At 40.8% G+C, this 14,075-nt stretch overlaps 1 protein-coding gene across 1 annotated transcript in view; it reads right to left on the bottom strand.

Annotated features, from left to right (window-relative positions):
• Window positions 1–9,818: 9,818 nt before the first annotated feature.
• Window positions 9,819–14,075, bottom strand: part of Lhfpl1 (LHFPL tetraspan subfamily member 1) — a 45,099-nt gene continuing 40,842 nt past the window's right edge. The window contains exon 3 of the mRNA XM_027433673.2: window positions 9,819–10,517. Within this exon, the coding sequence (XP_027289474.1) occupies window positions 10,336–10,517 (182 nt within the window). The 3' untranslated portion in view covers window positions 9,819–10,335. The remainder of the gene's footprint in view (window positions 10,518–14,075) is intronic.

Below are 14,075 nucleotides of genomic sequence, written 5' to 3'. Positions count from 1 at the left end.
ATGTCTAATGTCTAGGATCAACTCATGATCTTCTAGGCTCCTCCAAAGAGCTTGGATCACTTCTCTGGCTCTGCCCTCTGCAGCACACAGCTTGTCTTCTAGTCTTTGGCTGGCTTCACACCACTGCTGTTGCTGTCAACGGTGGTCACACCATAGTACTGGAATCTCCATAATGCTTGCATCTTCTATCACAAGTGGGCTGAACTTTCATCAATATCCTCTCCTTGAGTCCCTTTGTGGTGCAAAGTCTCAACTTTTCCTCATGACCTGTTCAATCCTGGGGCTCCCACTGCTATTCTGGCTGTAACTTTACCAATGGCCTCTCCTACCATCTCAGAGTGTCAAACCTCAGCCCCTCTCCATGACCCCTTCATTCCTTCAAAACCACTACTACCCAGATGACTTTTATATTGCCAAGTTCAGCTGCCATCTTGAGAGACTATCTTGGCTGCCTCTAGAACACAGTGTCTGTATGCTGACTCTCAGGAAACATACAGAAATCTTCTCCCAAAAGTTTTCACCTCAATGGCACTGGTCTCTTCTAAATCACAGATAAATTCTCAGCTCCATCTGACCAGCATGGAGCATCTCAGCAAAGCAAAGGTTTTGGTTTAGTGGTTCTGCTTTCTTCATATTCTTAGCAGAATCTTAAAGCAAAATTGCAAACAGCCCTGATAGAGTCTTTAAATTTTCCTGTGAAACTTCGAAAACTGGACTCCATATGCTACATTGCTTCCAAAAATTCTTATTATCCAGGTTCCCATAGAACATCCCACTGAGCTCTCAACACCCAATGGCTCTTCTAGCCCAAAGTTACCAAGTCCTTCCATGGTCAGGTCTGCCATACTTTCACTCCCACGACAGCCATTAATTGCCAACAGATTCTCAGATAGGGGTGGGAGTCCTGAGCCCTTCCTATGCCCTTGCTGGGATGTTGTGTATGTTGATCTTGTGCTTGTTGCCACAATCCTGTGGTTTTATGTGTGTTAAGACCTTATCATATAAGCAAATCATGTGTTGCTATAATTGTTCAATCCCTCTGGCTTTTACTATCTCTGCCCTCTGTTCCATGACCATGCCTGATCCTCTGGAGTTGGAAGGGGGTAGATGTTCTTGTAGGTATCCAATTTAGAGCTTCATACTCCAAAGCCTCACATTCTTTTCACACTGACAAGTCACAGATCTCTATATTAGTCTCCAGCTACTGCAAAAGGTTTGATAAGGGATGAGAAATGCCCTAATCAAAGAATATTATGATAACAGCTTTGGGACTATTTAAATAATAGGTACATTTCATAGAATAATAGTATTTGGTTTTCTCTTAGAGCCTCCAATCTACCTATCCAGTCATAGCTTTTAGACCCAGTTAATACTATCAGACATGAGTTCTATCCTGTGGAGCAGAATCAGAAAGTGGTTGGTTACTCCCACACTCATGCCACTCTTAAACCAGTGGGCATATCTTACCAACTCAGTCATTATTGTACTTCATAACTGGGTGTGACTGATGACATTTCTCTCCAGTAGTGCACACAGCATCTTCTAGAACTCTGAAAGCTAGCCAGTAGGAATGAAGCTTCCTGACAGTCACTAACTTAATTTCCCCAAGTCCTATTATTCAAATATGTGCTGTCCTCAGCAGTAGGTTCTTTCTATCATATTCCTGAGGATCACCAAGAACAGTGATAATAGCCTCTAATATTGAAGCAGTTTGCTATGGGACCTTTGCTGGTTAGGTTTTTGTCAACTTGATACAGGCTGGTTTCAGCTACAAAGAGAGAACCTCACTTGAGAATATGCCTCTATCAGACTGGTCTATGAGAAAGTCTGTAGAGGTATTTTCTTGATTAATGATTTATGTGGAAGGGCCCTGCTTACTGTGGATAATGCCATTTCTGGGCCTTTGTTCCTGTACTATACAATAAAGCAGGCTGAACAAGTTACAGAGAACAACCCAGTAAACAGAACTTCTTCATGGTCTGGACTTCAATTTGTGCCTCTTGGTTATTGCCCAACTAGAGTTTCTCCATGGGCTTGCCTCTATGATGGACTGTGATCAGAACATTTAAGCCAATTCCTACCATTCCTCCACAACTTGGCTTTGGTTACTATGTTCATCACATCAATAGGAAACAAACTGAAACAGGACCCCAGGCATCAACATCTTGAAAAGAGTTAACACATACCAAGCACTAGGGCTTTTATTTGACAGCCTAAGATGTCTCCTCTCAACCTTTTTTTGCAGCAATAACTACAAGGAATAGTGGAGAAAATTACTGACTTCCTTTAGCACAGGTTAACATAATATATTTAAATCATTGCCTCATAAGCATGTAAATGAGATATCCTGAAGGTATTTTGTATGTCAAGAGGAACTATGTACACTGGAAATTTTCAATATGAGGATGTTGCACACAGAATGTAGCTCAGTGACACAGTGCATGATTAGCATGAACAATCCCTGGATGTGATCATCAACACCCCTCCCAAAAAAAAGAAGTTAAGCAGAGACAGAGTATAAAAGAGAAGTGCTGTGCAATAAGGTACCCTGGAAAACCAGCTCAGATTCGTGTCATTTACTTATAAAGATAGCGCTAAATAGAGAGGAGTTTTAGAAAGCAAGGTGTGGTGACTTGAAAAAATACACCTCATCTTATAATAGAGGGAGACATTCTAGGTTTAAAGAGAAATCAGGCACTAGGGAAATGTCTGGAGAGCTACAAAGATGACACCAACTAACAATCTAAGCAACAGAGGAGAAGCTACCTTAAATGCCCTCCCCTGATAATGAGATTGATGACTAACTTATATGCCGTCCTATAGCCTTCATCCAGCAGCTGGTGGAAGTAGAAGCAGACACCCACAACTAAACCTTGAACTGAGCTGGAATCCAGTTGCAGAGGAGTACTGATGAGCAAAGGGGTCCAGACCAGGCTGGTGAAACCCACAGAAACAGCTGACCTGAACAAGGGGGAACTCTTGGTCCCCAGACTGATAGCTGGGAAACCAACATGGGACTGATCCAGATCCCTGAATGTGGGTTTCAGTGAGGAGACCTTGGAAATCTATGGGGCCCCTTGTAGTGGATCAGTACTTATCCCTAGCATAGGAATGAACTTTAGGTGTCCATCCCACATGAAGGGATACTCCCTGAGCCTAGACCCAAGGGGGTGGGCCTAGGACCTATCCCAAAGACATGACAGACTCTGATGACCCCCTATGGAAGGCCTCACCTTCCCTGGGAATAGAAAGGGTATGGGATAGGAAGGGTGTTAGTTGGGGGCGGGGGCAGGGGAGGAGGGGAGGGAGCGGGAACTTGGATTGACATGTAAAACAATCTTTCTAATTCAAATTTTAAAAAATTAAAAAAATACACCTCATAGACTTACAGGAAGTGGCACTATTAAGAGGTGTGGCCTTGTTGGAGGAAGTGTGTCACTAAAGGGTGAGTTTTGAGGTTTCAGAATCTCAAGCCAGTCCTAATGGCTCACTGTCTCTTCCTGCTGCCTGTGGATCTGAGTGGTGGTGGTGCACACATTTAATCCCAAAACTTGGGATGCAGAGGCAGATGGATATCTGTGAGTTCGAGACCAGCCTGGCCTACAAGAGCTAGTTCCAGGATAGCCTACAAAGCCACAGAGAAACCCTGTCTTGAAAAACAAACAAACAAAAAAGATAGTCAATAGAAAGCCGCATGTTTTAGGAAGTTTAGAAATGGAGAGAAGTTAAATAAACTAATTATAGGTCACACAACTAAGAAATACTTAGGATTAGACCTAGATCTGTCTGGCTATAAAACCTGAGCTATGCTTGCTTTGCCTTGTTGCCTAAGAGGACAGTCTTTTAATGAACATAATAGCAAGAGATGCCTTATCAAGGAAAACTGCCCCAAATGTGATTCTGGTAGAGAAGGCAGCACGGTTTTTCTGAAAGGAAGATGTTTAATTCTTCGTTTACCCTGTTTTGTTCCTCTTGAACTTTTTCCTGCTTCCCATCAGTAACTTCCCAGCAACTCTTAAACAGTAGAGGGACTATATAAAGGGGAGCCAATACCAGGGTGCGGTCCATGTGCAATCAGCCTGGCATCAATGTCACCCTCCCAAGTGCTGTCTTCTAGGGCTTCCCTTTGGAGATGGAGAAGCAGCAGCATACAGCACTGCAGTCAAAACAAGGCAAACGTTTTTGTCTCCTCCTACTTCTGCCTCTTTACATATCAGCTGCTCCATATAATGAAAGTCTAAATCATTTGTGTGCACACATAGCAACTATTTATTTGCTGTTAGCTTTGAGGACTCAGTGGGGGTTTGATGCATTTAGAAAAGAGATCAACCCTGGGAGAGTCTAATCTCATAAGTAGACAAAAAGAAAATTGAAGCTGAAAGTGCTTCTCTCTACATCTGAGGGACAGGCCAGGGATAAATTATCCTTCAGATCTACCCCCTCCAGTTTTGAAAATTTTCTCAATCCAAGGACATGGAGTGGAGATGACTCCTTGGAAGGATTCTGCTTACTAGGCCTGGCTGGAGATTGATTGTAAGCTCTAGAAATAGCATACCTTTCCCCCCAGGCCACCAAGTAGGATACCTTCCACCTCTTATAAAATGCATCCATGATTACTTTCTTTGAAACTTCTTTTTTCCCTCATCACTAAGCTGTCTTGGGATAAAATCAATCTTGAAACTGATGCACATTTGCATTGCTATGGAGAATGAATCCTAGACTCTAAAAGAAAACATTTGCCATGGATAAGATGTGGTTTTTCTCTCAACCAAAGGTTCATGAATGGAAAACTTGGTTTAAGGAGAGGGTTCTCTTTCACAGGTTGGACCCAGCAGGATGTTCTTGGGTGTTGTGGTATATATTCTTGGAAGGGATTAAAGTGCTTCTCTTTTGGTTTCCATGACAATAAATTACTATCAAAACCTGAGTCCAAATTTTGAGTCTATAGATCCTGTAAGAAGGTATCCTCTAAGTTCAACTGTTGCCATCCATCTTCATATCATACTGCCAACAGAGCCTTGAATAGAGCTGAGCCAAAGCAGGCATCATGACCTTGAACTTTGACTACTGTGAGCTGAACATCTTTCCTTGACAAATAGTCAGGCTCAGTCTTCTTAATATAGAGATGTTGGCTACTAATATACCCCGGGAACATTCTGAAGGGATCAGCATCCTCTATAATGTGGCTCTTTTGACAATTTGTAAAGTGTCTGATTTACAGAAGCCTTCTTGTTTAAAGTTTGGGGTCTGTGAGGTCCCTATTTCACTGTTTCAGAATGCCACCAGACCTATGGTTTCTTTTTCCTTTCCACACCATTGTAGCTAGGAGACACAAATTTAGTATCCAAGAGTATTCCAGACCACAGGTGAGGGTAAGGGGGAGGGAGAAAGTAGGCAAGTCCAACGTTTATAACAAAAGCATGCGTGGTGGAATGGAACCAGGTATACGGAGGGAAACTTTAAATTTATGCTGACAATGTCGTTGTTCAGGACTGATTGCCTCATAAGAGGAAAAATCCTTTACAAATATGTTTCCATTTTCCTAGAAACATATGGAAATGTTCTGTCTTCCATCTACAACGCATTTTTATGGAAACAGCAAGCAGCATGAGGCTTTATTATAGTTGTTTAACGAGCTAACCCCATGTTAGCTCTGGTCTTTCATCCATCCACCATGGCAGATGCCTAGGAAAGACAGCTCAAGGCGTCTGCATAGGGATCTTATAAGGCTGCGTGAGGGGAGTGTCTAGGGGTACGCACATGCTCAGGATTGGTGTGGCTCCAGGCTTGGAGAGTTTGCCCTGTGTTGATTGGTGAACTGGTTGTTATGGCCCATAGGCCCTCCCAGGGTGGTTGCTATGATCTGCATCATTGATGTGCGCTTGTCCATAAAGCACACCCAGAGCCGTAAAGCATAGCACCACCAGCTAACTTCTAATTGTTTCCTTGTCACGAGGCAGGCATCTGACCTCCTAGTGACTAAGACAAGGTCAGACAAGCATGCTACAATGCATTTTAAAATCTTCTTTTTCTTTTTGCTTTCAATACATCCCCACTGCAGTTTTCTCTCCCTCCATTCCTCATAGTCTCCCTCCTCAAGGTTCTTTCAAATTATCACCCTCCTTCTCAGCACTGCCCTCCAAACCCTACCCCAGCCAGTGCAGCTACTTCACTGTGTTTGGATATCTGGGCTGAAAAGGCAGCTAAACGATAATTCTTTGGAGGCAGTGTGATAGGAAATGTTAGCTGGGGTAGCACAACCCCCCAACATAGAGTAGAGTTGTTATTTTCCATTTACCCAGATATCACCAAGCACCATTCTTTGACCTTGCCTGCCACACTCTGTCCCAAAGGAAGTTGACTTCAGTGGACAATAGCAAAGATTTCCTTGCCATCTAGCATCTGGCTAAGACTGGCTAATGGTGAGCACTGGATGAATATCAGAGAGCAGGAAGAGAGTGAGACATGTATTCCTTCCCTTTGTGTTCCAGTCAGGCAGAAACTGCATTGTGCTATCTAAAGCCACAATTCCTGTCAGGTGGCCCCTTCCTTTTCTTCCAATACAGTTATTGCCGGGTTCCAGTAATGTCATTTCTTCCCTTTACTTCTTCAGTCTTAAAAATGGGGATGACAACCCTTCTATTGCTAGAAATTTTATGCTTGTCAATTTTTATTGCTTGCGGGTACCCTTTACCCTACACATAATATAAGTGGTTCTTTCACTACGCTTATCTCACCTGTACTACTTGTTTATTGCCAGTGTCTGTCCCAGGATACTAGTGTATACATTCACCTGCACACATTCTATCTCATAGAATTCCACACTTTTCCATAGCCTGAAAAGTGAGGTCACCTAGTTGAGTTGCCCTTTCTAAGAGAATGATCTGTCTTTTCCAGACAATTTAACATGTTCTCCATAGATTTCACTCTTATAAATTAAGATTGAATTACAATGTTTATAAAATACATATGAAGATTGAGCTGGTTAGTTTTGTTGTAGCTATACTAAATCACTTTACTTGGGTAAGTAGATGCTATGAACTCAGGGTACACTGATTTCCAGAAAGTTTTGTCAACATGCTTTACCTCAAACTTTAAATCAATCTGTGTTCTAGGAGGAATTCATATTCAACATGAATTTAAACACCAGTTGTTTATGATCTATAATCTCCATCTTGATATCACCCATATATCAGAGTGATCATTCTGAACTTTTACATGGCCTCACTTACATATGTTGATGAAGAGTTGACTTTCTAGGCACAGAATTGAGCATCTCTTATCCAAAATGCTTGAAACCTTTTTTCAACTTAAGAAGTTATTTATTAAACAAGTTAAATCCAACTAAAAGTGTATTTAAAAACGGTGTTGTTGGATCATTTTGAAATTTGTACTTGAGAACAAAAACTAATGCTTTAGTGACATGGGAAATCATAAAAACACACAACCATATAAACTATTGAAATATGAAACCAAAATACTGCACATATGTTTTAAGATGTCACTAGTATACTTCAGTGAGGGCCAAATTACCTATGTCCAAGATAATAAATAACAAATAAATAGTCCTGTTTAAGGTATCATATTTTGTTTTGTATAGTAATTTTTGTTATTTTGCTTTTCTGAGACAAAGTCTCATGTATCTCAAGCTGGTCATGAACTCACTATGCAGCCAAGGCTGGCTTCAAATTTTCAGAGTTTCTTGGGTTTGGAATGTTGGCATAGATTATATAAGTTGCTCATTCTTAATCATCCCCCAAAAATCCATAAAATGGGAAAATAATCTGGAACTTACTTTTGAGGACAAGAACATAAATTAGTAGACTCAATCTATATATTTTGTTGTATTCATCCCCTCTTTCCATCCTTCTGTCTCAGTTTATTTATTCATTTTGCACCTAGATTATGTAATTATCTTTAGCATCTCCCTATCCTCTTTACTTCTTTGCTCTAGATCTTTGAAAGAACACAAATGCACTTGTGTCACTTACTTTTCATTGCCATCCTTTAGGTTTAAATTCGAAGTCATTACCTTGGGTTGCACAGAATCTGGCTACTGTTCCCTGCTGACAGCCTCATCTTTGTCAATTTGCTTTTAAGCTTGGTTTTCATCCTCACACTGTCCCTGTGCTTTTGCACTTTTACCTCTTCATCTTTCAAATCATCACTTTAAAAAAAATTTCCTGCTTTCTGCTGTTCCTCTGAGAAAGCAGGCAGGTCTCTCTCTCTCTCTCTCTCTCTCTCTCTCTCTCTCTCTCTCTCTCTCTCTCTCTCTCTCTTTCTCTCTCTCTCTGCCACGCCCCTCCCTCCCTCCCACCTTCCCTTCCTCCCTCCCTCACTCCTTCCCTCTGCCTTCTCTCCAGTCCCTTCTCTCAGTAAACTTCCATGTTCACAAGGACAAAACTTCCCTATGATCCTTAAGCCACCAACTTAGTTTTGTGGCTTCTCTGTGATCCTTTAGCTCCTCAGCCCCCACCTTACCTTTCCTAGCACTTAACACATTGACAATCATTTATTGACATGCCTGTTGATAACTCACCACTATTCATTGTGGGCTGAGAAACCGTTTTCATCATTTAAGCCTAGTGCTTGCACAGAATGTCCAATATTTAAGAAATTCTTCCTAAATGAATGACTAAATGAATCAATTATGAGTTGAATGGAGTGTATGTTTGAATTTAGTTACATACATGAAGCAAATATAAGAACTCTGACTCTTTATGGGATGGTCTACAATTAAACAGGGCAGGGTTTTTTTAAGATTTTCCCCTCTAGATGGACCAAATCCAAGGTGGAATATTTACGAATAGAAACAGATGAGCTGGCCTTTTGAATTGCAGTCCCTCCCTAGTCCCTAAAGCTGGAGTTAGGGAATAATAGCACTGGCCTTAATTAGCTGAAGGAAGGGGTGAGACTAACTTCCCCCTGGGAGACACCAAATCTACACCATCCATCAGCCTTGATCACAGATGGGATACAAGCCAGGCCTAAAAATACTTCAGCTCTAGGTGACATCATGGCTGTATTCTTTCACATCTAACTCACCCCAGATGGCAGCGAGATGATTTGAAGAGCAGTCATAAAGCAGGCAGAGAAACTTATATCACACTACAGATGATTACTGTGACAAATATCATTGCAGACTTCCTAGTCACATAATAAACTTGGGTAAAATTTTCAAGGAGAATACAACAAAAACATCCTTGCCATCATTGCCATGATTGCATATTTATTGAACACCTCACAAATGTTAGACTTTACTCAATATATTCAATGAACAACATTTCTGTGTCTAGAAGGGATTGGGGAACACTCACCGTTATATTTTGATATCAATTGCTCAGGACTGTTCCAGACCCCCTGAATGAGGAGGTTAGTTTGGAGGTCTGGGCAATCTATGGGGCCCCTGGTTGTGGATCAGTATTTACCCCTAGTACACAAATGGACTTTGGGAGCCCACTCTACAGACTGGGATACTCTCTCAGCCTAGACACATGGGGGAGGGCCTAGGCCCTGCTCCAAATGATATGACTGACTTTGAAGATTCCCCCATGGAAGGCATCACCGTCCCTGGGGAGCAGAAAGGGCATGGGATAGGGGGTCGGAGGGGGGCAGGAAAGGAGGGGAGGGAGAAGGAACTGGAATTGACATGTGAAACAAGCTTGTTTCTAATTTGAATTTTTTAAAAAAGATTAGAAAATTAACTCCTATGACTATTCTAAAGCATAATGTGCAAAGTTTATATGCAAGCAAACATGATTAGTGTTTTCCCCGCTGGAAGTTACCCTTCCACTGAGCTTTCTCATGCATGAGGAGAGAGGAAAATGGAACAAAGTGTAGGCCTGAGAAAGTCACAAAAGTTTTGCATAGTGATACTTGAGATAGTGGGCAACCATGAATATCAGAGGGAGAGCCATGCAAATGAATGGATGGGAACCAGCTTGGTCCATCTCCTAGTGCCCCTGAATACAACTGCTCTTTAATAACATCTAAGGTTTAAAGTAAAAGGGAAGTAAGGGTTATAAAACTAAGGAGTAGCTTGCTTCTACAGTTACTTTTCAAGAAAGGATCTTATTTTGCATAATGGGTCTCAATGGGACTTGGGTGGTCAGTGGAAACTCTTGTCAAGTGACTGAGACACTCATTGTGCTAGATGAACTGTATAAATCAGCATGGGCTTGTGGTTTTATGGAAACATGAAAATGAATGCCAAGTGATTACAAAGCATGCAAGCAGTAGGCTACACTACTAGTAGGTGACTGCCTTGGCTTAGTACCTCTTTATGGGTTCACTTTCCCCTGTTCCCACCCTCTTCAGTAAATCCTCTTTCAAGGCTTAAGGTTTGAGGCAGTGATCAAGCTCCATGGCATAAGAATTGGTATTCCTCATGATGCTCTCCACCAACATGACTGGCTTGGGATTTCTTCCAGCAAAGCAAGAGAGCCAGGTACAGATCAACATGGCTGCAGCAGCTCCGCCTCCAGCACAGTAATAGGCCCAGCCAAGTCTACAAGTTCCTGTGGAAACAAGGATAAAGGTTGATTTGTCTTATCATATATCTTTTTGTTAATAAACTATAAACATAACCTCCTGAAAGTATATTTTAATTAAAACATCATTACATAATTTCCCTCTATCACCTTTGCTTTCTTGCAAGCTCTACTTCCCCCTCCTTTCTGGCCTTTTCCCTCATTTCTACTGGGGTGTGTGTGTGTGTGTGTGTGTGTGTGTGTGTGTGTGTGTGTGTGTGTGTGATTTCAGTGAGGACCACTTGGAATTGGATAACCAACTGTGAAATTGCTCCATGGGGGAAAGACTATTTCTCCCCTACCGTCAATATCCCTCAACATCCCTTAGTTCCCTGCAGTTCTTTGTCTAAGAGTGGGGCTCCATGAGCTTTTACCCTTATAAAAGTATGTTCTTGACACATATTCTTTGGGATATGATGGTTAAAGTGAGGACAGAAAATAGTGATGGAAGCTTTCTGTTTCCTTCTTTCCTCCATGGTTGTTTGCTGGTCTATGATTTAACAAGACTGTACAAAATTATATTTCCTATTAGAGTAGGAACCTGGAGGTGACTGGTGAAGGAGGTACCATTGCTGAGATACTAATTGCAATGATGACAGGAGAAAGCTAATAGAATATCAAACATTATACTACATTCTTTACACGTGTACCTCATTGATCATCACAGCAACCTCATAACCCAGATACTCTTGTTATCTTGTAAATGATGTCACAGACACGACACATGCTGTGAACAGTTACACAGCTAGAAAGTGGTAGTTGGACAATGGCCCATGCTTAATGATGCTTCACAAACATCACATTTTTAACCAAAGAGATATATTACCATACATGCGCTTCTCTAAAAGATCCCTGTCCTGAATCACAAGGAGATGAGACAGACAAAGTCAATTCCCTTCTTTCTTACTATAGGTCTCTATTTTAACCTAACCTTTTAATACTTATTAGAAAGTACACATTGTAATCAAAGTTAAGCTTAAAATGGAGTAGTTTCCATTTGAAAGGTAAGAAGGAAATGACACATGCCTAAACACATCTACCTCACCTCTTGCCATTTTATAAAAGTAGGTCACTTTGTTTGACAGATCTATGCTTTTAGTAAAAGTCTTTCAGGAAATACTAATGCCCAGAGAAGGAGCTATTATTTAATGAGTTATTAGAATGACTAACTGCTGAAATGAAATGCTCAAGCAAGTAGGACTCTAGAAATGGTGGTAGGTACCTGATTATACAAATTTGTGATGAGGTCCTGAGGAGAGAGATAGGCAGTGATCCTTATCCCTATAATCTTGCAGAAAGCTAGTGTGACTACATCAAGTCCAAGATGCCAATACTGATGCTTCTAACAATTTGTATTTTCAAGCCTACATTTGAACAAATACCAATTATTTTTGTTCATATGGTACCCAGTACATCTGACATTTCACATCAAAATTGTTGATATGTCATGGAAAGAGTCTCAGATGGGTTCAAGTTTTCAAGCTTTGCATTTCCATTCATGCCTTCTAGTTCATAGCAAATTTCACCTCAATTGTTCTTACACCACCAAGTAATTGCTTGTACTGGCTTGTTTTACATCAATTCGACACAGCTGGTGTCATCAGAGAGAAAGGAGCCTCAGCTGAGGAAATGTCTCCATGAAATCCAGCTGTAAGGCATTTCTCAATTAGTCATCAATGTGGGCGAGCCCAGCCCATTGTGGGTGGAGCCAGCCCTGGGCTGAGCAAGCCAAGGAAAGCAAACTAGTAAGCAGCACCCCTCCATGACCTCTGCATCAGCTCCCGCCTCCAGGATCCTGCCCTGTTTGAGTTCCTGTCCTGACTTCCTTGTATGATGAACACATATATGGAAATAGAAGCCAAATAAACCTTTTTTTTTACCCCAACTTGCTTTTTGGTCATTGTGTTCCATCACAGCAATAGAAACCCTAACTAAGACATTGCTTGTGCCGTCTCTTCTACAAAAAATACCACCTTTTGTCTCCTTGTTCACTGATTCATATCTTATACAGAATACTATTCAGGAGTTTCCACTTACTGGAAGCCTTCCTTGATTCATTGAAGGTCCAAGTTTTCTCAACCAATAAAGATCTATGAATCCATCTGAGTATCTCATATATTGCAATTTCTGTTAAAGAAAATATTGGAAAGAAACCTTTTTCTGATGATTGCAGTGTTTTTACCACAGTGAGTATAATTTCACTATGTCAGATCTACTCTAACAGTATTTTGGAGCCTGGTACACTTTCACTTTCACACATCAACACAAAACACTCTTATCTAAATTTTCAACTGCCATTGAAACCCCAGAGTGATATTCTATTGATGTCTTCCTATCATATTCCTGTTTGTTCAATGTTCTATAATTCATAAGATCTCATTAATTACTTCTTAGAAGTTTTTTGACCTACCTAAGTCAAAGTTCCTCACAAGAGGATACCATACTACCACCTTTCCTTTATACTGTTCTTGAATAGCCATTCCCTTATCTCCCATCTTGACATGTGCCAAATGTCAGTCATTCCAAGGAATAGTACTTTGCCAATAGACCAAGGAAATAATGAAACTTTTCCTAAACTCCTGTGGCCCAAGCCAAAATAATAATGAAAGATTACCAATGCTATCAGAGAGGTGAGAGGGGAATTTTAAGCACTTTTTAAATTGCTATTTTAAATTAGCTCTTATGGTTTGAATGACATGGCCCCCATATGCTCATATATTTAACTAGTTGGTTTGTAGTTTTAGTGGAACTTTTTGGGAGTGATTAGGAAGTTGGCCCTTGTTGGAGGGTGTGTGTGACTGTCGGTTGAGCTTTGTGGTTTCAAAAGCCAATGCCATTCTCAATTAACTCCTATGCCTCACACCTGAAGTAAGTTCTCAGCTACTGCTCCAGAATCATGCCTGGCTGATTATACCCATGCTTCCACTGTAATGGTCATGGACTCAAATGGTCATGGTCCAGATTCATGAGCTTGCACATTAAATGCTTTCATTTTTAAGTTACCTAATAACTAAGATATTAGCATACAAAATAATTGGCTTTATTATGATATTTTAATACATATGTATCATTATACTTTGTTCTAATGTCCACATGTCCCACTACCCTCCTCAAGGCTCCCTATCTTGATAGGGCATAGCTTTGATAGAGACGCCTCCTTAGAGAAAAGAATGCATCTATCTCTAAAATGGTTTCAACATGAAAAAAACAACAGTGAACTGTGGGTAGAGTACATGGCAGTTTATTTTGACGTCATCTGCCAATATTTCTATATTATTTCTTACTTTATTTTTCCATAGATGTGAGGGGGCCTTCTGAAATTCACTCACACATTCTAAATAAATGCATTGTAAATTACAATGAAAACTGGAGCTGGGCAAACCTTCTTCAGCTATCATCATATTACATACATTGTTGTAACCATTTTAAAGACTGGAATAAGGCTTAGGCATTGTCTCAAATGCAGAAAAACACAGCAGGAATTTAGACCACATCTCTAATCCCCAGTCCCATATTATGCATCCTTATGGAGATTTTAGCCTTACT

The sequence above is a fragment of the Cricetulus griseus genome, chromosome X, assembly GCF_003668045.3.
Source record: "Cricetulus griseus strain 17A/GY chromosome X, alternate assembly CriGri-PICRH-1.0, whole genome shotgun sequence".
NCBI lineage: Eukaryota > Metazoa > Chordata > Mammalia > Rodentia > Cricetidae > Cricetulus > Cricetulus griseus.
Note: the sequence above shows the minus strand (reverse complement) of the source record. Positions and strands in the feature narration are given on the sequence as shown.